Below are 27,499 nucleotides of genomic sequence, written 5' to 3'. Positions count from 1 at the left end.
TCCCATAGTACTGAAAAAATGAAGAAATAGCATTACTTCTTTGAGATGATCATAGTCAAAACTGTTGCCAAATACCATCATTCATAAAATATATTGACACACTCTGATATTCCCTGCACTTAGAGTGCTGAAATTATCATTCACTCAAGACCAGGCTGGAGCTATATAACAAGTCTACCATAATTTTCTTTTTTTTGTTTTTTTTGAAGTACAGTCTTACTGTGGCCCAGGCTGACCTGGGATTCACTATGTAATCTCAGTCTGGCCTCGAACTCATGGTGATCCTCCTACCTCTGCCTTCTGAGTGCTGGGATTAAAGGTGTGCACCACCACACCCAGCTCAAAATTTTTTCATGTTTAATATATTGAGATTAAATTTTGAATGCTTTGTTTTCTAAAAATTAATATTATTTTGAGGCAGAATCTCACTCTAGCCTTGTCTGGTATGGAACTCATTCTGTAGTCTCAGGCTGGCCTCAAACTCACAGCAATTCTCCAACCTTGGCCTCCTGTATACTGGGATTAAAGGCATGCACCACCGTGTCTGGCTTGATAGGGCTTTTTTTTTTTTTGGTGAAGTTAACTTTTGAACTCCATTAAAATTGCCCCTCTCCTAAAGATGATCCCAAACTTATCCTAAATTTGTTTCTAACAAATTTCTTCCATTTATATCCTATGTGAATATAAATGGAAGAAATCTTACATAGCCATTGTCTGTAACTATTCTGAGTTGTGTGGCTAGGAATCTTTGCCACTTAAAACTAACATTTTAGTCAGACTCCATTTTAGGAAAATCTTTGTTTTTGTTGTTGTTGCTTTGTTTTGTTTTGTTTTGTGAGACCAAATCACATGGTAGATCAGGATGGCCATAAGCTTGATCTGTAGCTCAGGCTGACCTTTAAAATTCTGCCTTGGCCTCCTGAGTACTGTGATTACAGGCAAGTACCATCTCACTCAGCTTTCAATTTATTATTTTACAAAAAAATGGGCATATACTTACCCCATACAAAAAAGGGAGAGATAACTGATTCTTTCAACCTTGACTTGAGCCATTGAAATTTGAATTGGGGGCTGGAGAGGTGGCTTAGCTGTTAAAGAGTTTGCATGAAAAGCCTAAGGACCCAGGTTCAATTCCCCAGTACCCACATAGACCAGATGCACAAGGGGGAACATACATCTGGAATTTGGGTACAGTGGCTAGGGGTCCTGGCATACTCATTTTCTCTGTCTCTAACTGCATCTCTTTCTCTCTCTCTCTCTCAAATAAAATAAAATATTAAACTATTTAAGAAAAAGAAATAGGGCTGGAGAGATGGCTTAGCGGCTAAGCGCTTGCCTGTGAAGCCTAAGGACTCCGGTTCAAGGCTCAGTTCCCCAGGTCCCACGTTAGCCAGATGCACAAGGGGGCGCACGCATCTGGAGTTCATTTGCAGAGGCTGGAAGCCCTGGCGCGCCCATTCTCTCTCTCCCTCTATCTGTCTTTCTCTCTGTGTCTGTTGCTCTCAAATAAATAAATAAAAAATATTTAAAAAAAAAGAAAAGAAAAAGAAATAGGAATTGACAAGATCTTTGTGACTCTGCCATAACCCTTCTTATGTCTAAAACTCAGATTATGTCCTGAAAATTGGTCCACTTGACACCAACCCATCCTTCAGCACCATTTCACCTGTCCCTACCCTACCTTGTGTAATTTGTTCTCCTTTCCATCAAGTATATTTTGACCCAGGGTATTGTTTCCCCACTTACTCACCTTTCTTCCCCCTAAGTGTATCAAATATTTCATATCACAACCCAGCTTTGCAGAACAACTTTCAAGGACCTCTGTCTGCACATTTACAGTCTTTGGGTTTGGGTTAATCCATCTCACCCCATCCAACAGCTGTACTCAAGTGTTAAGAGAGGTTTGCTTTTATCAATCTCATTTTCCCTATTAGTCTGAGGAGATGATGTCTGACACCACCATGGAGTAAGATATATAACTATTGATTAGGAATAAGATAGGAAAATTGGATAACAAGATCTTTTAAGTGATATTTTCACTATTTATATAATGGTTTTTAAGACTGTCAGGATGAAGTTTATTTTAGTATAAATCCAAATATAACATACAGTGATTCTGAATAATGTACAGAATGGTGTATGGATGCAGAAAGGGGACCAGCTAGAGTTGAGCAGGGGGGATAGAGAAGGACAGTAGGGTATGCAAATGTAATACCTTATATGGATGAGATGGCACAATAAAATCCACACATTTGTATGTTAATTTCAAAGATTAACTTCAAAAATTTTTAAAAGATTGTTCCCTAACTTTATGAGATGGCCCTAGGAAGGTCCAGCTTCTTGATATCATGTTATATTAATTATTATCTACAAAGCTTACAATCAAGAACTGCTTGATTGAGTTACAAAAAAATCTTACAGTGTTTTAAATTCATGATCTTGTATTGGGCTATGTTCATAGATATCCTTGGCCATATGTAGCCATATGCAGTTGGCAAGCCAGAAGTTGAACATTCCTAGACCAAAAGCATAACTTAAAAAAAAAATCAAAGTAGGATAGAACCTTCAATCTCAAATCTATTATTTATTTTGGTATTAATATGAAAATTATTGCTATTTGCATACTCCAGAGCTAATTTATGCCTTCAAAACAGCATTGAAAGTAGAAAGAAAAAGCCAGGCATGGTGGCACATGCCTTTAATCCCAGCACTCAGGAGGCAGAGGTAGGAGGATTGCCATGAGTTCAAGGCCACCCTGAGATGACAGAGTTAATTCCAGGTCAGCCTGGACCAGAGTGAGACCCTACCTCGAAAAACCAAAAAAAAAAAAAAAAAGAAATCATGCATATCAATGCATGTATATGTATACACATAACTTTCTCTAGAAAGAAAAGTTGGATGTTTCTTAACAGATTTTATCTCAAAAATATAAAACATGCATTAAATTATATGTTTTATAAAAAATGCGATAATACTGTTGTATTTCCAATACTACAATTTACTTTTTTTCCCTACATATGCATCTTGGTATATCTATCCATGTTGTAAAATACAGGTTACTTCATTAGAGAATCTCAGGATGAAGAGAGGCTCTTTTATAAAAAATGGACTCTAAATTTGTCCTTTCTTGAATGTGGTAGTTACTAGTGTTCCAGTGAATCAATAAAGCGGAACCTGTGATAAAATTAATTTTCATCATTTCTGGAGAAAGATCTCCTTTGAGATAAGGTTTTTGTTTTCAGATGAAGAAAATAATGATATGTGGGTATAAAGAACACATCCCAGGATCCAATCTTTAATCTCTCCAGTGTTCTTATTGATGGTGAGCCCAAAAATACATTGTGCCTAGGTGTAGTCTTCCTCTATCCTACACATTTCACCATGAAAAAGGACCGGCACTGTGCGGTTTCTTCTGCAAAAAAGGAAAAATGAATCTTAGAAAAATCTAGTACAGACTTTGTGTGACATTGTGATCTCAAGGAAACTGAACCACCAGAATTGTTCATATGGCAGCTTTAGGGACTGCTTACATCAAATATTGCATGCATTTAATTCAGTTACTTTCCACTTACTTTTTTCTTTAAAATCTCATTGGTTTCTTTATCTTTTTCATTGCCCCCTCCCATTTTACCTTATTTACCTTTGACACCTTTATTTTACTTCATGTCCTTCCTCTTCCTCTATCTGTCTTTTTAAGTCTTTCTACTCACATTTTTTGAGATATTTCCCAATTTCTGCCCATTCTCTCTATCTTATTCTATAGATCTGTATTTTAATATTTCTACATAGAATTTGACTATTCCATACTGATTAGTTTTTGAAAATAAGATTCTTATTCATCTCTGGAAAGCATTTTTTGTGCTAGGCCATATGATAGTGGAATATGAGGTAACTTCTTATGTTTCACATGCACATTCCTGGCCCAGCCAACTATGAAGCAGGAGCAACAGATAGTTACCTAAAATACAAAATGGGTGCCTTAGCTTGTTCCCTCAAGAAGTTCCTTTGGAATCATGTATTTAGCAGATACCATTATTTCTGTCTGTACAATCATTAACCTGAATGCACTGCAAACTGGGAAAATATGGCTTACATAAGACAAACAGTTGTAAACATGTTTAATTTCATGTTACAGATATAACATTTAATTATGACAACATTTTAAAGTACAGAGAACCTGAAAGAAGAGAAAAACATCCCTAATCCTCATCAGCCACACTTTCTTTCTGTGCATTGTTCTTTATGATCTCACTGTATAGTAAAATAAAAAAGTGCTATTAAAATTCAGAGACAGAAGAAAACTATGATTGGAATTGGTCAATACACATGGGACACAACAAATTTAAGTATATTGTGAAGTCTATTCAGGATTTCATCTATAAGACAGCATGGCATTCTAGAAGGGGGAGCAAAAATAACAAAAATATATGAAAGTGGTCTAGGCATTTGACAGGCCTTTGCTTATAAGGTTAGTAAAGATGTATGCCTAATATTACCTGTGATGTAGAGAAATGGGCATTCCTCCATTTATAGAAATATATATTGTCAAAATCATTTAGTATGTTGCTTGCACAAGACATTAAAATTTAGAGCATGCCAACCCATAGATCTAGAAATTTCACTTGTAGGAATTAATTACACAGATATAGTCATGTTAGTATGCAAAACATGTACAGAGATTTTTGAGTAAATTGCAATTTTTTTGGTGAAAGTTTAGTAGAACTTACCAGTGAGGCCATCTGGGTCTGGAGTTTTAAATATTTATGGGAAGAGTCTTGAGAATTGATTGAATTCCCTTAATGGTTATAGGGCTGGCTAAGTTCTGTTTTCTATTTTAATGAATCTATCTTGGAGTTTTCATTTTCAAAATAAAGGTTAGTCCAGATATCTAGCCTGCCATATATCACTCTTATTGTAAAAGTGTTCAGTTTAAATCCACAGCTTTGATTTCAAATCTACATTTTAATGAATTAATCTCCATTATTTTTAAAATCCTAGATGACTGATGATTAACAGAAGCAAGTTTCTCATTTTTCTTACTAACATCATATATTTTATTTTTCAGCTACAACTTCAACAACCACCACTACCACAGTTACCACCAACACCACTACCACAATCACCAGTGACTTTAACCAGTACCTAAGACCATTGACATCACCTTGGATTAATAACACTGGCTTAGTCAGTGTTTCTTCTGTACCTGTTACTATGACTGTTAAGTAAGCCTATTTAATTGAAATTTTATGTGTATTGTTTTATCACACATGGCTTTTATATGACTTTTGAATAGTATTTGGAAGTTAGATAAATTAATTGAGGAAACAGCAAGAAAACAGCATGTGTAGCTCATGAAGTTGAATAATTAACAGCCTTCTGAATATTACTGTTAAATAATAATTATAGTACTAATAATTGCTATCATACATTATGCAATTGTATTTCAAGCAAGATGACAATGTTTTAAAATAGCCTTATTGGGCTGGAGAGATGGCTTAGTGGTTAAGCACTTGCCTGTGAAGCCTAAGGACCCTGGTTCGAGGCTCGATTCCCCAGGACCCATGTAAGCCAGATGCACAAGGAGGTACAAGCATCTGGAGTTCGTTTGCAGTGGCTGGAGGCCCTGGTGCACCCATCCAATCTCTCTCTCTCTTTCTCTCTCTCTCTCTTCCTCTTTCTCTCTCTCTCTGTTGCTCTCAAACAAATAAATAAAAATTAAAAAAAATTTAAATAGTCCTATCATTTAATCTTCACAATGCTGACTTGGTTCCCAGTATTAGCTATGAATTACTTCCCATTGAATGGGCTTCTTATCCAGAGAGCCATTGGTTACCCACATAAGTTGAGTGCCACTGTTGCATAGTTATGTCTTCTAGGACTGGCTGATTTCATATCTAGTAGGATCCTCTGCTTGTTCACAACATTGGTGATGATTTCCCCCCAGCAGTTCCTGTAGAACTTTCCATCACTATGAGGGCTAGCCACAGGGGAACTGGCTTCCAGCGTGATCTCTCACTGTCCTGTGTTGACAGCTTGTGGTGTCTTCGGCAATAGGGTCTTACATTTTAGCTCTGGTGGGAAATGAAGTGTTTTGACAGAAGTCTGCCTTGTTCTGGGATAACCTCATAGGTCTCTGTGACCAATAGCTTACTGTAAGAAGTAACTCAGTTCTGGTACTGAAAGTTACAAGCCACAGCTCATGATTTTAGGACTATGCTTCCTCCTGCCTTCACCAGGACCCTTCTGCCCAGGTGATGCCCACCTCACTCTTATTGAGGGTTATATCTTTTAGTTTGCTGTCCAGGAGGAAGGTTTTATGGTACTAATTCATGATGGCTTTAGTTTTGTGTAAGTCTCACCCCACCCCCATTTCCCCGCCCCTCAAGCCCTTCCACCCTCCTATTATCTGTCCATCAATTTGCCTGTCCAGTGTATGTGTAACTCAAGCTGTTCCAGGTTAGGAACAACATATGAGGGAGAACATGTGGCGTTAGTCTTTTTGTGCTTGTATGAGTTCGTTTAGTATGATTTCTTCCAAGTTCATCCATTTTCCTGAGATCTCATTATTTCATTTTTCCCTACAATTGAGTAGAATTCCATTTTTGTGTTTATGTACCTCCTTTTCATTAACCATTCATCAATTGATGGGTATCTGGGGTGATTCCAATTCCAAGCTATTGTGAGTAGAGCAGCTACAAACATGACTGTTCAAGTGTCTCTGTAGTAAAGAGTAGAGTCTTTAGAATATTTGCACAAGAGTGATAAAACTGGATCAAATGGTTGGTCTATTTTCAGCTATTTGAGGGCTCTTCATATTGATTTCCATAATGCTAGTAAAAGTTTTCACTACAACCAACAACGAATGAAAGTTCCCCTTTCTCCACAGCCCTGCCATCATTTGTTTTCATTTGATATTTGATGATTGCCATTCTGACTGAGGTGAGATGGTATTTCAATGTCATTTTAATTATTTGCATTTCCCTAATTGCTAGGTATATTGAACAACTCCTTTGAGTGTTTATTAGCCATTTGAATTTCTTCCTTTGAGAACACTCTGTTCAATTCCCTTCCCCAATTTTTAGTGGGTTGCTTGACATTTTATTTCTTACTTTTTGAGTTCATTATGAATTTTAGATAATAGATTTCTGTTAAATGTATAGTTGGCAAAGATTCTTTTCCATTCTGTACATTGTCTATTGATTCTGTTGATGGTTATGTTGTCTGTACAATAGCTTTTGAGTTTCATGAGACTCCAATATGGAGTGTTTCTGCAATTGCCTGGGCTATGGGGGTCTTGTTCAGAAAATCTTTTCCTATGCTTGTATCTTGGAGTACTCTACCTTGTTTCTTCCAATCATTTTAGAGTTTGGGGTCTTATATTGAGGTTCTTGACCCATTTATAAAACAGAAAGTATTTTGTTTCTATTTTATAAAAGAGAAGACTGGAACACATAGAAATTAGAAAATACTGTTATGGTCATATGCTTGTGATCATAATGATTGTGCCAGAATAAAAGATCAGCCAGTGAAACCATAGAGCTTGTATTCTTCTATAAAATATCCTGTTGTGTCCTTAGTATTGTTAAGTGCAGTAACAATATCTTGAATTACTCTAGTGTAGACTCAAAACTAAGATGTTGACATCTAAGCAGTCAAATTACAAAATAGTTACAAAATAGTTACAAAATAGTTACAAAGCTTTTTCCTGTTTGCCTTTTATGATCACACTCACTACTTCCTTTTCTTTCCCTAACCCTAGAAAATAATTGATTTGTGTCATTTCTATAATTACATTTCAAGAATGTTATACAAAGGGAGTCATGTACCCTAGTGGATTGGCTTCTCTCCATTCCTTGAAATCAACCCAATAACTTGTTCTTTTTTTTATTTCTGAGTAATAGTTTGCCATGGTTTGGTTACTTAACCTATTGATATACATCTAGGTTCTTCGCAGTTCTTGTTATTATGAGAATAACTGGTATGAATAGATCTGTATATATGCATTTTTGTGGACATAAGTTCCATATCTTAAGGACAGATGCCTAACTATGCAATTGGTTGTTGGCATATGTACGTTAATTTTTAAGTGCCAAAATCTGTTCTAGAGTGTCTCTGCCATCCTGTGTGTCTACCAGCAATGTATAAGTAAATGAGACTGTCCATATTTTTGCCAGATTGTGGTGGTGTGACTATTTTTTGTCATTCTTCTGATAGGTATAAAGTGGCATCTTCTTGTGGCTTGAATTATATTTCCCTGATAACTACTGATACAGAACAAATTTGCAAATGTTTTTAAACTATTATTATATTATCATCGGTGATGTTTCTGTTCCCATCTTTTATACATTTTCTACTTTGCTTAGTTGGTATTTACTATTATGTTTTGAGAGATTGTTATGTATTCTAGATACCAGTCCTTTTTCAGATATGTGGCATATAAACAAATTTTCTAACAATATAACTTGTCTTCATTCTCTTGACACAGTCTTTTTGCTAAACTAAAACTTAATTGATGAGCTGTGATTTATCAATTTTCCCTAAATGGCTTGTGCTTTTAGTGTAAATTATAAGAGTATACTTTATTTAGTTCTTAATTCCAAAGTTGTTCTCTGATTTTTTCCCCTAAATGTTTTATATTTAAGCTTTCGATCTATTTTGAGTTAATTTATGTATAAGAAGTGAGGTTTAGATCATGGCTATTTTTTTCCTGTAGATGTTCAGCTTTTCCAGCATCATTTATTGAAAGGCCGACTTCCTCCACTGAACAGATTTTGTTTCTTTTTTACTGAATTTGGGTCTCACTATGTTTCTCAGGCAGGTGTTGAAACTCTGAGCTCAAGTGATCCTCTTGTTTCAGCTTCCTGATCTCTGTGCCTGGAACATTTGCAACTTTATAAAAAATAAATTGGGCATATTTGTCCAATTCTTTTATGATTTATTTTTTAGAAAGTTATTAAATTGTTTTCTTTATCTTGATATGCAAGATTATTATGGATTGATTTTGAAATGTTCAACTAGCTTGTTTTATGTTGAATAAATACTACCTAGTTATGGTATACTGTAATTGTGTGTGTGTTATGTATGTTGATTTGGTTTTGGTTCACTAGTATTTTGAGGACTTTGTGTTTTTGGAAGATATTGATCCATACCTTTTCTTTTTCTCTTTTCTTTTGATCTTAGAATAATGTTGGCTAATAAAATTATCTGGGACATATTCTTATCTCCTATTTTCTAGAAGAAATATTAAAAGGTTGGTGTTAATATTCATTAAATGTTGGCACCATTAATCAGTGAAAACCTTTGGGCTGAGATTATTCTTGTATAGAATACCTTTGATTAGAAATCAGCTTATTTAATGAATATAGAACCAGTCAGATTATTTAATTTGCATCAATGAATGTTTGTGGTGTGAGGTCTTGAAGGAACTGGCTCAGATTTTAGTTGTCAAATTTATTTATTTTTTAAAATATTTTTATTTATTTGCAAGGAGAGAGAAAGAGAGTGTGTGAGAGAATATATGACTGGGCATGCTAGTGCCTCCTGCCACTGCTAGTGAACTCAAGATGCATTTGCCACTGTGGGTTGTGTGTCTGGCTTTATGTAGGTACTGGGAAGTCAATCAGGGACCTGTCAGGCTTTGTGACCAAGTTTCTTTAACCACTGAATCATCTCTCCTTACCCTAGGTTGTCAAATTTATCAACAGAAAGCTGTTTGTAATATTCTATCATTGTCCTTTTATATTTGTAGCTATTTTCTTATCTTATTTCTAATATTGGTGATATATAACTTTATTTCTCTAAAAAACAGCTTTAACTTCATTTTATTTATTTTTTGTTCATTTTCTTTATTTATTTGACAGTGACAGACAGAGAGAGAAAGAGGCAGAGAGAGAGAGAGAGAGAGAGAGAGAGAGAGAGAGAGAGAGAGAGAGAATGGGTGTGCCAGGGCCTCTGGACACTGCAAATGAAACTCCAGACGCATGTGTCCCCTTGTGCATCTGGCTAACGTAGGTCCTGGGGAATCGAGCCTCGAACCGGGGTCCTTAGGCTTCACAGGCAAGTGCTTAACCGCTAAGCCATCTCTCCAGCCCAAGCTTTTACTTCATTAACCATTCTTTAAAACTTTCCTCTTTTCAGTTTCATTGATATTTACTCTGTTATTTCTTTCCTTCTGATTACATTGAGTTCATGTTCTTTTTCTAGTTTCTTGAAATGTGAACATGGACTGTTGATTTGAGGCCTTTCCTTTTTTCTTTTTTCTTTTTTTAAATTTTGTTCATTTTTATTTATTTATTTGAGAGTGACAGAGAGATAAAGGCAGAGAGAGAGAGAGTGAGAGAATGGGCACACCAGGGCTTCCAGCCACTGCAAACGAACTCCAGATGCGTGCGCCCCCTTGTGCATCTGGCTAACGTGGGTCCTGGGGAATCGAGCCTCGAACCGGGGTCCTTAGGCTTCACAGGCAAGCACTTAACCACTAAGCCATCTCTCCAGCCCCGCTTTCCTTTTTTTCTAATGCACACTTTTAGTACTATAAATAACCCTATCTATACTGCCTTTCACATGTCTTATGTCTTTTATTATATTGTGATTTAATTTTGAGTCATGGATTATTTAGAAGTATATTGCTGATTTTCCAAGAGTTTGGAGATGTTCTTTTCTTTCTGAATTAATTTCAGGTTTTACTCCTTTATAGCTAGTGAAGACAGTGATACATACTTTCAGTTGTTTTATATATTTATTCAGACTTGTTTTATGAGTGAATAAATAGTTCATCTTGATGAATAGAAACCTTGAAATTCTGTCTTCTTCTCATAGAGGGACAGTGCTGTATATTTCTGCTGGGTCCTGTCACTTCACTTTATTTTCAGATTCTGGGTCCTTGCTGCTTTTCAGTGTAGTAGTTTTTTTTTTTGTTTGTTTGCTTGCTTGTTTTTTTGAGGTAGGGTCTCACTGTAGCCCAGGCTGACCTGTAATTCACTAAGGAGTCTCAGGGTGGCCTTGAACTCACGGCGATCCTCCTACCTCTGCCTCCCAAGTGCTGGGATTAAAGGCGTGCACCACCACGCCCGGCTTAGTGTAGCAGTTTTTTAACCTGTGGCTTTTTGAAGTTCCCAACTATAGTTGCACATTTGTCTTAGGTCTTGCTTTAGCATTACCAAGTTTTCTTTGTAGGAAACTTCAACACTCTTTGCCTTTTCTTTTTTTTGTTGCCATACAAAAAATGGATATTTTCATGAATATACAAAGTTACTTTATTTTGAACAGCTAAATATTTATTATCATTATTATTATATTATTCTTTTTATATTAAGTAGAAACTTTTTATGGATACATCATGAGTTGGTACCATTATTTTCCTCCTCCCTACCCCTGCTCCACTGAGGGCCTTCCTTAGTGGGATTGCTGGTATTCACCATTGAGTTGTGAGAGAAACAGTCAGTCATTGTCGGGGGATGACTCTGGATAGTCCCTCCCACCCTGTGACTCTTACATGCTTTCCACCCCCTCTTCCACAAATTTCCCTAGGCCTTAGTGGGTGTACTTTAAGTCTACTTCAGTGTTGCGCTCTCAGCAGCTTCCGGATTTCTGCTTTGGTGCATTTTGAGTATCTCAGTGTCTGTTTCCATCACTCTGGAGCAGGTTGTCAGGCTCGCTGTGGAAGCAGCACTGTTGCTCATCTCACCAATACTTCTGTGTTTTCACCTGGGCCCTGGCTATTGTGCTAGGGGTAGTTCATCTGCTGACAGGGAGTCAGCTATCTGTTCTTGCCTTGTTGATAGATTTCAGTTGTCCTCGGTTCTTCCTGCTTTCCGGGGTGCACAGACTGCCCCAAAAGTTCCAGTTACTTTCTTTTTGTTGCAAATAAATATCTGACCAGAGCAACTTATGGAAGGAAAAAGTTCAGCTTGGCTTATAGTTCCAGAAGGTAGATTCCATGCTGGCAAGGAAGGTATGGCAAAGCACGGTGCCAGATAGTCACTACTTCACATTTTCAGGAAGGAAGTACTGAAAAAACAGCAAGTGAGGTCAGGTTATAAGACATCATAGCCCACACCCATTGACCCACTTCCCTATCTCCTTCACCCTTGTGTTGATATGAGGATAACCAAGAAAGCAGCAATAGAGGGTGGGAGGCAGTGACTTGGAATCTTTAAGCAGTTCTGAGTCATGATTTTACCGGGTGCTTCTGGCTAAATGTTTTCCTCTGGACCATGGACTCATATAATAAACTCCTTCTCTATCACAAAAAAAAAAAAAAAGAAAGCAGCAATATTGCTCATTTCCCCAATTACTCTTCATTCCAGTTGGGGCCCTGGTGAGGTGCAATGGGCTGGTTCTCTCCTCAGGATCTGCATCCAACTGAAAAAGAGAATCAAATTTTCCAATGGACAGTTAAGTCAGCACCAGATAAGGAGGATAACCATTATTATAGGTATAGGCGCTCTTGTAGCCCACAATTGGTGGGAGCTTGATGATGGAGATTTGGGCTCATTTTTTTTTAGATATGGTTCTGACTTGTTTCCCAGCTCCAGCTAAGGGTTCCCTTCCACTAAACGGATCAGTTAGCCAAATCAAGAGCAAATGGTTACCCACCATGGCTGTGTGCCACTATTGCACTTGTGTGAGCATCACATCAGGTTGTTTAGTGCAGAGTAGCTTTCACCACGACTTTCTTGGACAGATGTTGGTCATTTTCACCCAGTTGCTCATGTAGCACCTTCTGCTACCAAACAAGCTGTCTGGGGACTAACACACTTCCACTTTCCAGCCAGGTCACTTTATGTTCTGTACCAGCAGCATATGGTGTCTTCCGCACTAGGATCTTACCACTAACCTTTGGTGGGTCATCAAGTACTCTGACAGAAATCTGTCTTCTTTTGGAAAATGTTGTAGGTTTCTCTGATCAACAGCTCATTGTGGATGTTAACCACATGCTGGTATTGGGAGTTATAGGCCAGCTCCAAGAAAAAGAATGAAGATAGGTAATATAAAAGAGATAGAAAGAAGAGGGAGACAGAAAGAGAGAGAGAGAGAGAGAGAGAGAGAGAGAGAGAGAGAGAGAGAGAGAGAGAGAGGGGAAACAGGAGAAGATTAAGATTAGTCATCATACCCTCTCCAAGGTCCTGTGATTCAAGTGTTCCCTCTAAGGACCTGGTGAATGTTCAACCATTTGGTCTGTCTCTTAGGATGTAGAATTTTATAGTGCCATTGCCATTTGCATCCTCTTTTGTGTCCCCTATCCCCACCCTTACTCTCCTCTCCCACCCCACCCTCCATATTATCCTGTCCTCGAGATGCTTATTAGGTATGTTAGCATCTCCTGTAGATTCATCTCAGGAGCTGCAGATGAGTGAGACTAAGAATGATTATCTTTATGTGACCGGGTGAGTTCACTGAGAATGATCTGTTCCAGGTTTGAACATTTCTTCAAAACTCATTGTGTAATTTTTTTCTTACTGCTGTGTATAATTCCATCATATAGATATACCATATCTTGGTTATTCTTTCATCTAATAATCGACATCTGTGTTGATGCCAGCTCTCAGCTATTATGAATTGAGCAGCTATAAACATGGTTGAGAAAATCTGTTGAAACTGAGGTGTGGACCTTCTAGAACAAATGCCCAGTAAGGGAATAACAGGGTCTGTTGGTAACTCTATAGCCATGCCTTTGGTCTGAATTTTTTTTTTCCCCTTCTGGTATCCCCATGATCTGAATGTTGGGACATTTAAGGATTTCCCACAGTAACCTCATGTTCTGTTCACAAAAAAATTTGAAATTATTGAAACTTTTGGACTCATAAACTGTTTCTTCTGTTTTGTCTTCTAATTCTGAGTTTCTATCCTCCACATGGTTGACTTTATTCTTGAGAGCTTCTATAGAGTTTTGGGCTTGTTCAATTTCATTTGGATTTTCTACTGCTTTTTTATGTTTAGTTTCCATCCCTCTGTTGAATTCCCTTTTCACATCATTTTCATTTTCTTAATGGTTCTTGGAATTCATCCTTGCTTTTCTTTACGTCTTCATTGAATTTAGCCAGCTGGTTATTGAGGTCCCACTTTTTTTTTTTTTAATCATTCTTCTTTAGATCATTTAACTGTCTTTGGAGTCCTTCCTGTTTCTTTTCTATTAGATCTAATATACGGAAAACAACATTCATACAATTATCACCCTTTGTTGCTTTTCTGCAAGTTCTGCTATTTGCTTGGTCAGGGTTGGATAGATTGTATCTTCATTTTGGGGTTCTGATCCTATTGGCTCTTCTTTGTTTTGATTAGAGACATCCATTGTGGGACTGGGCAGTCTTGTTGGATTTACTTGCATTTGATTTTCCATGTTATTCTTTTTGTGTTGTGGTCTGCCACCACAGTGTAGGAGTCTTATTTAATTTAGGAGGAAGCTGTAGTCTACCCTTGAAGTGTCTTCAATGATTATTCCTTTTTGTGTTTGCCTTCACTAGGCTTCTGATGGCAATGGGGCCTGCCTGCTCAGAGGGAAGGAGCTTATGAGGCTCTGCTGGGGACCTGGGGACCTGATAAAGGGGTGTGTTATTCCCTGACTTGGGGTATTGGACTGCGTTGTCAGTTGGCCCAAGGGGACAGGGGGTAGCAGGGAGTGGGACAAAGCAGACTGGTGTTGTGGCTGGGCTGGACTGCAGAGGGGGGAAGGATGGGATTGAGTGGTGCTTCTGCAATGCTGAAGAGTAAAGGAATGGGACAGTGGGTCCCTTGGAACCCTGCATCAGGGGATGGATGGGACTGCCCAGTCATATGACAGGGCAAGATGGGGATATGGGACTGCTGTGTGTCAAGTGACATGGTGAGGGGGCGGCATGGAGGTCCCTTGTGGTAGGAGAGCCTAGAGAGGGAAGAACCCTATCTTGCTGGCCTTGGTCTTTTCACAGAGGGACAGTGGCATGTGGAGGTCCCCCGTGGTGGCAGGGTAACCACTGGCCTGCTGACCTAGGTCCAAGTAGGGAGTTGGGAGGTGGCAGTAAGTTGGAGGGCATTCACATTTGGAGATCCCCTGGGGGAACATAATCGTGCTGGCCTGGGTTGGCACACTGGAGTGGGGTGCAGTGGCAAGTGGGATGGGGTGTTCCCTCGTGTGCATCCTTGAAGGGATTCTAGCTTGCTGCGTTGGGTCAGCGCAGTGGGGTGGGGTACAGGGTTGAGTGGGTTGGGGTGTTCCCACATGGAGATACCCTAGGGAAATGCTAGCCCGCTGGCCTGGGTCTGTGCACGGGGGTAGAGGGATAGTGGAGTTCTGGTGTGGACCTCTTCATTGGCGGGAACACCTGGGAGGGACCCTTAACCTGCTGGCATGGGTCCCTGCATGGGGTGGGAGGAAGTGGGGAGTGGGACAGTGTTCGTGTGTGGAGGGCCTGCTTGCCTGGGTCTGTGCACAAGGGTGGGTTGTGGTGGTGAGTGGGACAGTGTTCATTCTTGGAGGTCCCCTTGAAGAATATTAGCCAGCTTTCCTGGGTCCACGCATGGGGGTGGTGGGCAGAGGTGGTGAGTAGGATGACATTTGAAAGCTTGGAGGCCTTCATGGAGCTAGGTTTTTCTCCTGGCCTGGGTTCCCATGCCTGCAATTAGTGCAGGAAGAACTTGCGGCTGGGACTATGGCTAGGATGGCTACTTAAGGGGGTTGAGGGACTGGTGGGCTACCTGAGAGCGTGGGAATCAGTAGATTTCCTACTTTGTTCCTCTGTGCGCTCTCCCACTAAAGGTCTATTAGCGTCTTCTTTCCCCTAAAAGACCCAGTGAACCCTAAATGTTTTGCCTTTTCTTCCCCAGGAGGTGCAGCGTAGATAGGGAGATGCCACCTTGACTGGAAGTCAGGCCATCTTGACCAGAAGATCCACTGAGTTTTGTTGGCCCCTAGACTAGAGGACATTGGAGTCCTTTCTAACACAAAATTTTGTTACGTTGTTCAGTTTTCATGAGGCCAAGTTAGGTTCTCTACCAGGTCCCAGTGACAGCAAATAGTTAAGTCTATTAATGACTAACTTTGCCTTCCTCTCCTTTATAAGTCTGGTTGGTTGTGAGTAGAGATTTAGGTTCAGCTTATCATTGTATGCCACCATCAGCACCCTGTTAGAGAATTAAAATGTTACTTGATTCTACTAGGCAGGGAATTACCAATAACCTTTCAATGAGTCCTGCTGCTTGCCCCTGCTAATAGGCTGCTCAGAGTATGGCCTGGCTGCCTTGGTCAAGGAATCAAAGATTAGATGATTCTCGGCTTTTTGATACCATCCATAAGGGGAACTGGAGTTTCTCATGTTTCTTTATGTTTATCGATGCTCATATTTTGTGAATGCTACCCAGAATTCATTTTATTAGGTGTCAGTAGAGGGAAAGAGAGTTCTATTTTCTTAACCACACCCATCCAGAAAACTGTTTCCATCATGCTGAGTTGACATAGAAGGAAAAAAAGAGAGCATATTTTGTCACAGACTTAAACTGTTTTTACTGTGATGGAGTAAATATCTTAATGAGCAATAATTTGATGCATTTTCTTAGAATAATTATCAGATATTTTTAAATCAAATTTTTTAAATCATCTTTGCCTGTTGTGATTTATTTTAATAGTAGGCATTAAAATCCCTCCATAGGGTTTTCCCCATAGTCCTCCTTTGTTGTTTTAAAATATGGTCATAGCTGGGCATGGTGGGTCACACCTTTAATCCCAGCACTTGGGAGCAGAGGGAGGAGGATTAAAATGAGTCAGAGGCCACCCTGAGTCTACATAGTGAATTCCGGGTCAGCCTGGGCTAGTAAGACCCTACCTCTAACAACCAAAATAATAAATAAATAAATAAATAAATATGATCATAGTATGTTTCTTTTATTTATTTTTTTTCAGTTCAATAGTAACTCCTGTGATGACATATGGTCAGCTGGATAGTATGATGAACAAATGGAGCTTTGAGCTACAAGAACAACAAAAGCACTTTCTTTACCAGGCCACTCAACTAAATGCTTGGAACCATACATTGATTGAGAATGGTGAAGAGGTAAGAAGATATTCTCATTTATCTATCTGCATTGTACAAGTATTTTCAAATGAACAGAAAATAATAGACTTATATTTTGAGGCTTGTTTTCTTTTATAGTATTTGTGAGCAACTTAAAAGTATTTTCTATATATAATAATTGCCCTGAGTTTGGAAATATGTCAGACTTGAGGTATATTTGAGAAAACTTATGTTGCTCTGAAATTATTGAGTGAATTGAAATATCTATATTATCTTGTATTACTTCTCCTTAAAGATTACTCTTCTACATAAAGAAGTGGAAAAAGTGAAGCTGGATCAGAAAAGGTAGAAACAAACTTTTTTGATTGAAAGACAGTCTTTTTGCCCAGTTTTCTCCTTGTATATTATTGACATTTAATTTGTTACTCCAAATAACTTTCATTTATACTTCTGTTGATTTGATTTTATTCAGGTTGGAACAAGAATTGGATTTTATCCTGTCACAGCAGAAGGAACTAGAACATCTGTTGACTCCTTTAGAAGAGTTTTTGCAGGAACAGAATGGGCCTTTTAATCTGCTGTACGTAGATAAGGAGTATGAGAGAATGTAAGTAACTGAATATAAACTAAGGAATGGAGCTCTAAGAATATTCCAAAAAGGAGGGAGAAGTTGAATCAAAAAACAATAAATATTGGTAGAAAAGGATAGTTTCTCATAGTTAGAATTATCAACTTGTTAGACAGTTTTCTGTTTATCTTTTTTGGATGCTTGGAAATGAAATATTTCTGCCAACTTTTTTTGATAGTATTTATATACTGTTATTAAACTGAAGCCAATGTTTGTCCACTGTAAAGTTTTTATATTTGTCAAGTTTTTTTCTTGAATTACAAATACAAATTTTATGTGTGTGGTGTCATAATATCATGGAATATTTATGGTCTTCCGTTTTTATTGACTCTAAAAAACCTAATGTTCACACAGTCCCTTTAGCAATGCATTATTTGCTATTTTAAAGACAATTTCTTAATCTAGGAATAAGCAATATAGGTTCTGAAAGGGGAATGATTTTTATCAACGTCTTAGGCTAGGTATATTTTATCTCTGTACTATTCAGTCTTTACCTTCTTTCAGTTCATGGACAATGTTTCTCTACTAACTTTATCACTGGAACTGAGATTTGGTAATCAGGCCAGCTTAGAAAGCATTAGGAGAAATTGTATGAATGTACTACACAATCTCAATTGAGACTAATCTAGATTCATTTTGTCAGTGGCTTATTGGTGAATTGGGATTGAGCCTTTTATTTTGTTTTGGCCTTGAGATAAAATTTTACCCTGTTGCTCAGGTTGCTCTCAAACCCTTGGGCTCAAGTGATCCTGCTGCCTTTGCATTCTGAGTAGTTGGAATTGTAAGCACACATCACTGTGCTTGGCTGAACTTTAGCAAGTGCTCTATCACTGAGCTTATTTTCTGCATGCTTGCAAGTTAACTTTTTCAGAGACATTAAATATGCTTTAGTACAGCTAATCTGTACTTATTCTTGTTTTGTTTCTACTTTTATGTTTAAGCCTTTGTTTTCTTGTTTCCTCTCTCCTGACCCTCCTTATATACTGTCCTCTTCATTTTCTCTTCTTTTCTTTAACATATATTCAATGAGTTTTGTCTTTTTAAAAAAGTCTCATGTAGCCTAGACTGGCCTCAAACTCTTATGAAGCCAAAACTAGCCTCGAACTCTTCATTCTCCTGATTCTATATCCCAAATGCTGAGATTATAGGCATGTGCCACCATTATGGCTTCATTTTATCATTTTATTTTTTTAAATAAACATTACCTTTTTTTGGTAATAAGATCCTAATTTTAGTTTGAAGAAATCTTTGAAACATAAATTCCTTTCCAATTACTCTTTTGTTGTCAGATTTATATTGCAATGAAATTCATCAGAATCGTCAACATTTAGGCAACCAATTACATATAAGTGCTTTGGAACAGGACATAATAGTTAGCAAGAAATCTACTGGAGTCTTTCAGGCTTTTTTTTTTTTTTTCCTGAGGCAAGCCCAGCAGACTGTCCTTTTTTATGTGAAAGAGCAAGAGTGAGAGCATGCATGAGAGAGAGAGAGAAAGAGAGAGAGAGAAAATTGGCATGCCAGGGCCTCCAGTCACTGTAATAGAACTCCAAACACTGGCACCAGCTTGTGCACATGTGCAACCTTGTGTGTCTGGGCCTGAAGAGTTGAACAGGGGTCCTTAGGCTTTGTAGACAAGTTCCTTAACTGCTAAGCCATCTCTCCAGCCCATCTTTCAGTTTTTATAGACATTAACACTGAAAATTCTGTTGCTACTTATATATATTTTTGTTGCTATTGTTGTTGTTGTTGTTGTTATTGTAGTGGTTTTGCAGTTGGGTCTCATTCTAACCTACACTGACCTGGAACTCACTCTGTAGTATCAGGCTGGCCTCGAAATCACAGCAACCCTCTTACCTCTGTCTTGAACTAATGGTGTGCCCCACCATACCCAGATCACTTATATTCTAAAAAACATATTGATTAATGAGGATAACCCTCTCTTTCATAAACAATTGAATACAACTATTGAGAATTGAGAGTCTATGATCCTAATAAATCTGCTGTGAACTTAGATTTTAAAGCTTTTAAAAATATTTTATGATTTATTTATTGCAAGCACTGAAAGAAAAAGAGGGAGGGAGACAGACAGACAGGGAATTGTTGCACCAGAGCTTCTTGCCACTGCAAACAAACTTCAGATACTAGCATCACTCTGTGCATCTGGCTTATACATGAGTACTGGGGGACTGAACCTGGACCATCAGGCTTAGCAGGCAAACACCATAACTGTTAAGCCATGACTCCAGCCCTGTCTACCTTTTATTATTACAAAATTAATTCCTCAAAACATCTGTTGTTGCTTAGTAGAGAATATTTATGTAAAGTTTTACTTTGATTTTTTTGCATTCCTTACCAAGGAAGAAACTTCTGCATTTATTGAATATTGCTAAACATGAGCTTATCTTATATATCTGACTGGCTTATGACATGTATTTTGTCCCCTAAAAAAAAGTTTCTTTGCTTCAGAGTCCCTCAGAGAATTACCCAGAAATAAATTACTGACAGTAAAAAATAGCAATATGAAAAAAAAATCCTTGCCTTTGGAGTCTTCAAATGGTACTAATAAGGTTAAAATGAAAATGTGTCATTGGTCATGTCTAGTACCCACTGAGAGTTTAGGGGAACTGAGACAAATCCAGTTAGCAGTGTCATCTTTTTATGTCAATAACAGTAGACTTGATTTAAAAAAAAAAACATTTCTTGTTATGTTTTAACTACCTTTGCAGTTACAAATTAGCAGAAAATATAGATGCTGAGCTGAAACGAATGTCTCAAGATCTCAAGGACATTATTGTTCATCTGAATACACTTGGAAGTCCTGCTGACACCACAGAACCGGTATGTTCACTGCTTTATTTAGACAACCAAGATTTAGTATGAAGTTAGCCTTCTGTGGATCTTTTAATTAGTCACTTCTTCCTGTCCTCCAGAGGGATCCTTATCTGCCTCTAGAGATATAAAGCTCTTAGTGTGACTGGTGAATCAATAAATATTTAGAGGCCCATACATTTGTGAGGTTTATGTGGTTATTCCCACAAGAGTGAAAAGCAATGACTCGTCCCAGGTTTTTCTTCTTCTTCACATAATGGAATATATCTCTCTACTTATTTTTCTATTTATTTGTTCATTAGTTAGTTCATGTCTTATATTATATATTTATTCACATATGCATAAATATAAACAATTATGTCTGAGTTTATTAGACTTATTTAGGCTCCCATTAGTTTGAATAGGTTATAGCTTTAAGATATGAGTTAACTATTGAGACAATATATTTTTCCATGGAAATTTTGTTAAATATGGTCTTTAGGTTTCTACCTGCCTCATAGAATACTAGTTAGTTCCTCAAGTAAGTGCATTATATCATAGGAATATATAACAGTCTTCAGGTAGAATTGAGATGCTGTGATTATTGGCAGTAGAAAAAAATTGTTTTCTTTTTCTATACTATAGTTAAAAAGCTTATTTCCCCTACCTTTCCCAGTTGTCTTAGCAGCTAAATGAAATCCTATTTCTCCCACTCCTATTCCCACTCCACGGAAGTAATGGTAAGAGGAATCTCCTATTGTGGGAGTTCCTCTTGTACTTTCTATCAATTCATTATAAACAAGAATGAGGCCAGGATCTGGATATATGAGAATGAATTGCATGTATCTTAAGAGGTGATTATTGTAGTTAGCTCATTGTCCAATTATATGCAGACAGTTCTTTATCTACACTTATTATCAGCTATTTATTATAAAGAGACAACAAATTATAGTTGAAAAACCATTAGAACTTTGTTTAAGACACTTAATCTCTTTGGCTTGGCTCCTTTTGCAAAATGTCAAGAATAGAATACACGATCTTTAAGTCCCTTCCAGCCATACAACTCATACAATTCCTTATTTCAGATGAATCTAAGGTTGAACAAAGACATATGTAAATTAACCTGGGATTATCAATCATCTCCATTTGTTCACACAGACAATCAGGAGTTGACAAAGTATACATTTTCTTTTAATGAAATATTTGATCATGATTGTAACCCCAAAACTCAGAATTGTTTTGTTGTAATATAATTTGATGCATAGATGAATGCATATAGAATTAACATGAAGCAGAGCTGGGGTCTAGTCCCTGTGTGTTGATCTAATGTAAGAGGCATGTTATCAACAGATTAAGTAAATTTTGAGTCTGTAATCCTATATTTATCATTTTTCTCTTCTTAGCCCTGGATTATTTTAATTTAATTTAATTTAATTTAGTAATGGATAGTAAATAATTTGAGTCTTTTTGTTTTTGGTTTTCCTGGCAGGGGTAATTGGGATGTTTAAGATGGGTGAGTTAAGAGTAATTACTGTGTGATGGCAGGACTAAAGAAGCACAAGAACAGCAACTACTCATCCTTTTTATATCAGATAGCCTAAATCATTGGACAGGAAGCAGGAAAAATATGCTGAATGATATAATCATCATTACAAAGGTCTGTTACTATGAGCAATATATTAGGATAAAAAAGTAGAAGCTATGTGTTCCAGCACTTATGGTGCTAAGATTCAACTGCTTTTGTTTCACTTCAGGGGGAGGATGGAAGAGACCACCTAAAAATCACTTAATACCTAAAATTTCTATTAAGCAGGCTCATGTTGTGCTGTGGTATTCAGATATACTTATTGGGAATATAGCTCAGGAGAAAAGCATTTGACTGCAGCTAAGTTTTCTTATAAAACCCATAAAGACAATTAAATTACCAACATACCGGTATCCCTTTACTACACTGGAGTATTTTTTTCTAGTCTTTTGATCATCCTGGTAAAATGCTTCCTTTATTGGAAACAGCACTGCAAACATATCTGTATTGACTTTTGTTTTCTGTCTACATTTAATATTATTTCATAGTCTCCCTCAAATTTAACCGTTTATTAAAAATGTGTTAATTATTCTGTTATATTTTATTATAAGTCATTTTCATAATATATTTAACCATTTCTAATTGGTATAATTATTGTTTCCAATTTTTGGCCAATATAATATATCTCTTATAATTACCAGTTATATTTAAATTGGGTTATTTCCTCTGGATAAACTTCTGGAAGTAGAATATTCTAAGTCAAAAGGCAGGAATATTTTAAAACTTTTGATATGTGTTATAAAATTTTACAGTTGAATATTTGGGCCTATTTGTATTACTATTGACTGTGTGCATATTTTCCCATATAGGTTAAGGATTCTTTTTTTAAATTATTTATTTATTTATTTGAGAGTGAGAGACACACAGAGAGAGAGAGAGATTGAGAACGGGCATGCCAGGGCTTCCAGCCACTGCAAACGAACTCCAGATGTTTGCTCCCCCTTGTGCATCTGGCTAACGTGGATCCTGGGGAACCGAGCCTCGAACCGGGGTCCTTAGGCTTCACAGGCAAGCGCTTAACCGCTAAGCCATCTCTCCAGCCCAGGTTAAGGAGTCTTAACTTGAGAATTTGAAATCTTAAGTCCTCCAAGTCCAAAACTGTTTTGAGTGATGACATAATGTCCCAAATGGAAAATTCGACACTTCACTCAATGGTTCACAGTCAAAATAGAGGCATAGCTGGGCTGGGGATTTAGCTCAGTAGTTAAACTCTTGTGTAGCATTGAGAGGTCTTGGGTTGGATCCCCAGAAATGTAAATAAACTAACAAACTTACCAAAAACGCAGGAAAAAAGTGCAGACATAATAAAAATATTGCACAAAATTACTTTAAGTTTACTTATATATAATGTATATAATAAATATAAATGAATTCCATGTTTAAACGTGTCTCAACTCTTGGATATTTCATTACGTACATGTAACATTCCAACATTTAAAAAATCTGAAATAATTCTGGTTCCAAGTATTTTGAGTAAGGGATACCAACCTGTATTTAACTGTTGAATATTACCATTTAAAAAATTATGGAAGAGTTGGGCGTGGTGGCACACACCTATAATCCCAGCCCTTGGGAGGTAGAGGGAGAGGAAGATCACTATGAGTTCAAGGCAACCCTGAGACTACGTAGTGAATTCCGGGTCATCCTGAGCTAGAGTGAGACCCTGCTTTGAAAAACAAAACATATATATGTATATATGCCAGGCATGGTGGCACACATCTTTAATCTCAGCACTTGGGAGGTAGAGGTAGGAGGATTACCGTAGTGAATTCTGGGTCAGCCTGGGCTAGAGGGACACCCTATCTTGAAAAACCAAGATAGATAGATTTGAAGAACTAGGCATCATGGCACACTCCTATAAACAGAGCACCCAGCAGGCTAAAACAGGAGGATCAGGAGAGTTTAAGACCAGCCTGTGATAGGTGGTGAGTTCTAGACCAACTTGCACTACATAGTGAGGATGTATACCAAAGTAACAAAAAAATAGTGATTTAACAAATGGTACTATTCTTATGTGAATTTATGTTCTTTATAAATGTCTCTTAATGATCCTTATTTATTTTTGTACTGTGGTTATTATTTATTATTGTAGAAAACTAATCCCTGACACTTACAAAATAAATAGGTCAAACAAATACATAAAAGTAATCAATGTTATAAGTATAAAATAGCAAAAAGATAGTATTTAATATATTTCAGTGCATATCTAATGAGAAGAATTAAAAGCTGCTTCATAATTTCAATTAAGGATGTTTATTGTTTTGTTTGCCACATCAGGATAATAACAATTTAAAAGTCTTGGGTATGTTTTCAGCTCCAGCAGATCTGCAAAATTCTGAATGCTCATATGGTCTCTCTGCAGTGGATTAGTCATAATTCAGGTGGGAGTTTATTTTTATACCATGCTGTATGTATGAAAGATAATACAACTCAAGTTATGTGTGAAGTAGCTACAATGGTATATAAAATTAGCTTTAGAGGAGTTGCTTAGCTCATGCCCATATGAGTTCTGAATAATTAACTAGAAATTATTGAAAACGGTAGATGGATAGGGGTGAAGTATCTGGATTAAGGATAGGAGCAGGACTTTTGAATTTACCCTTTTTAATACAGTTTCTATTTGGGCACCATATAAATGTTTTATATATTCAAAATTAGAATTGAACCAAAAACAGTTGGAAGAGAAGCAAATACTAAAATTGAATATATACTGAAACCAACCAAACTTATGTAATTTATAACAATATCACTCAGTTCTGTCTGACACAGTGTTCTTGATAGTGCCTCCTTACTAGAATGCTATCTTAAGGGTAAAAAGAACTGCAAAACATCCCAGACTTTCTTTCTTAATAGCTTTATTGTAGGCTTCAGAATTGTAATACCAACATCCCTACCACTGTATATACAGTAGAATTAAGCAAATGCTTACATATATTTATGATAGAATACAAATCAAGAATTCCATTGAAAAATAAAGAAATACGTTATTATTTTTATTTCCTTATACATTCCTGTGTTAAATTTGAATTACAAATATCACTAATGGATTCATATTCCTTTGTGCTATATGTTTTCAGAAAGGGCTTAAAGCAATGACAGATATCCCAGGATCAATGAATGAGCACACCTACTACTAAGATCTTGATCTCTAAATATCATTCCTACTAAAAATAAATGAATCTTCCTGAGGAGATCGGATCTCAGATCTCAGGGAGGGAACGTCCAATGGGGGATGTGGGACTTCTATATAAGAAAGTAAACATTGCCCAAAAGATTAACAAAGTTATATAAGAACATAATCTTCTGTCAAATGATACTCACTGTCATATTAAGATGGTTTGAACTTGAAAATGAATAAAAATAAAAATGTATTGTACTACTTTAGTGGGGAAAGCCATGAATTCACAATAAGTCTTCAAAGAGAGAAGTTGGATATAGAAGGGAATGTCTTTACAGAAGTACGCCAGTAGATAATTATAGATGAAATGATACAACTAGGAAACCACTATTAAATTTCCTCAGTGAAATACTTTTATTAAGTTATCTTTGATATTGAATGCACTATTTCATTTATAATATATTTTAACTGGTAGCCATTTCTTAGCAGAAAGATATACTAATATGAAATGGATCAAATAAGTAAATAAATAATTTAAAAATTGAGAATAAGTGAGGCAGACAGAGCAAGAGAGAAAGGATGAATGAGAATGGGCATGCCAGGGTCTTCAGCCACTGCAGACAATCTCCAGACACATGTTCCACCATGTTCATCTGGATAACTGGGTCCTGGGGAATCATACCTGGGATTTTTGGCTTTGCAGGCAAGTGCCTTAACCACTCAGCAATTTCTGCAGGTCCAGTTAATTTTTTTTTTAAGTGTTGAAGACTGAAGCAAGGGCCTTACACTTGATAGTCAAACACTCTTTAACAGAGCTAAATCCTCAACCTATATTTAGTTAAATTTTACAAAGTAGGTTTTATTAACGTGTGTGTGTGTGTGTGTGTGTGTGTGTGTGTGCGCGCGCGCGCGCACGCGCACTTGTGTGCAGGTGAACATAAATGCATATGGATGGAGGTCAGATGACAGCTTCAGGTGTCATATTCAGGAATGTCATCCACCTAAAAATAGGGTTTTTTAAAAAATTTTTTTAATTTTTTTTAATTTTAATTTATTTATTTGAGAGTGACAGACACAGAGAGAAAGACAGATAGAGGGAGAGAGAGAATGGGCACGCCAGGGCTTCCAGCCTCTGCAAACGAACTCCAGACGCGTGCGCCCCCTTGTGCATCTGGCTAATGTGGGACCTGAGGAACCAAGCCTCGAACCGGAGTCCTTAGGCTTCACAGGCAAGTGCTTAACCGCTAAGCCATCTCTCCAGCCCCAAAATAGGTTTTTTTTGTCTTTTTTATTAGTTATGTACACAGTGTGTATACAGCCATGTTAGTACCATCGTTAGCTTCCTTCCTGTCCTCCCTCCTCCAAAGGGACCCTCCTCGTTGGGAAATGTGGGTCATGAATTGTGGGGTTAGCCATCAGTTTTGGGGGAAAAGGCAATGTCTCTGTGCATAATGTCCCAACTTATGGCTATTTTTATTGAAATATAATTTACATACAATGAAACAATATTTTAATTGTATAAATTAGTGAGGAAAATTACCATTTTGCATCCTCAGCATAACAGGAAATTCAAGCAACAGTCATCAATAAATGTTAAAACTATTGAGTTTGAGATTATTAGGTAATAGGATCTTTATGTGACCTCAAGCATTGCTCCACAGTTTACTTAATAATTGCAAAAGAGAAAACAGGCTATTATAAGAGGTATCCAACATGTACTATTTTAATGGCATGGTCAAACTTAGCATCACCATGATAAAATGATTAATGTGCCTTACAATTTGGCATAAGTATACTTATGTAATATCATTACCAAAAATTTTCAACTAAGTCTAATCACAAGATAATAATATTCTATGTATGTCATATTCTGAAAGAAAGTTGATTTGGACTTCAAAAAGTTGTTCATGAAAAACAAAAACAAATTCAAACCAAAATTAAGGTGTGGATCAAAGATTAATAGAGACATATGGTCAAGTCTATGTTAATGTTAATTAAATACTTAGAACTAAAAATGTTATTTAGAATAGTTAGGGATATGTGAACTGAATACAGACTATATATTGTTATATAGAAATTGTTCATTTTGCAAGACATGATGATAGTGATTACTTAGGAAAATAATTATTTTCCTAGAAAGTACAAACTACATAAAGAATTTCCATGGAGAGCTGGGCATGGTGGCACATGCCTTTAATCTCAGCACTCAGGAGGCAGAGGTAGGAGGATTGTCCTGAGTTTGAGGCCACCCTGAGGCTACATACTGAATCCCAGGTCAGCCTGGGCCAGAGTGAGACCCTGCCTTGAAAAAAAAAAAAAGAATTTCCATGGCAGTGGTTTAATTTCAAGTTTTTTTTTTTCAAAACAAT

At 37.1% G+C, this 27,499-nt stretch overlaps 1 protein-coding gene across 3 annotated transcripts in view; it reads left to right on the top strand.

Annotated features, from left to right (window-relative positions):
- Nup62cl (nucleoporin 62 C-terminal like) overlaps window positions 1-27,499 on the top strand; it is a 93,741-nt gene that overhangs the window by 45,039 nt on the left and 21,203 nt on the right. For 2 of the 3 annotated variants that reach the window (XM_004658963.2, XM_045140909.1), the window contains exons 3-8: window positions 5,066-5,222; window positions 16,877-17,027; window positions 17,284-17,333; window positions 17,461-17,595; window positions 20,346-20,457; window positions 24,327-24,393. In XM_004658963.2, coding sequence (XP_004659020.2) covers window positions 5,066-5,222; window positions 16,877-17,027; window positions 17,284-17,333; window positions 17,461-17,595; window positions 20,346-20,457; window positions 24,327-24,393 — 672 coding nt within the window. The remainder of the gene's footprint in view (window positions 1-5,065; window positions 5,223-16,876; window positions 17,028-17,283; window positions 17,334-17,460; window positions 17,596-20,345; window positions 20,458-24,326; window positions 24,394-27,499) is intronic. The other variant, XM_045140910.1, reaches the window with a different exon arrangement.

The sequence above is a fragment of the Jaculus jaculus genome, chromosome X, assembly GCF_020740685.1.
Source record: "Jaculus jaculus isolate mJacJac1 chromosome X, mJacJac1.mat.Y.cur, whole genome shotgun sequence".
Taxonomy (NCBI): Eukaryota; Metazoa; Chordata; class Mammalia; order Rodentia; family Dipodidae; genus Jaculus; species Jaculus jaculus.
The sequence above is the reverse complement of the archived record's forward strand: the minus strand, read 5'-3'. Positions and strand labels throughout refer to the sequence as shown.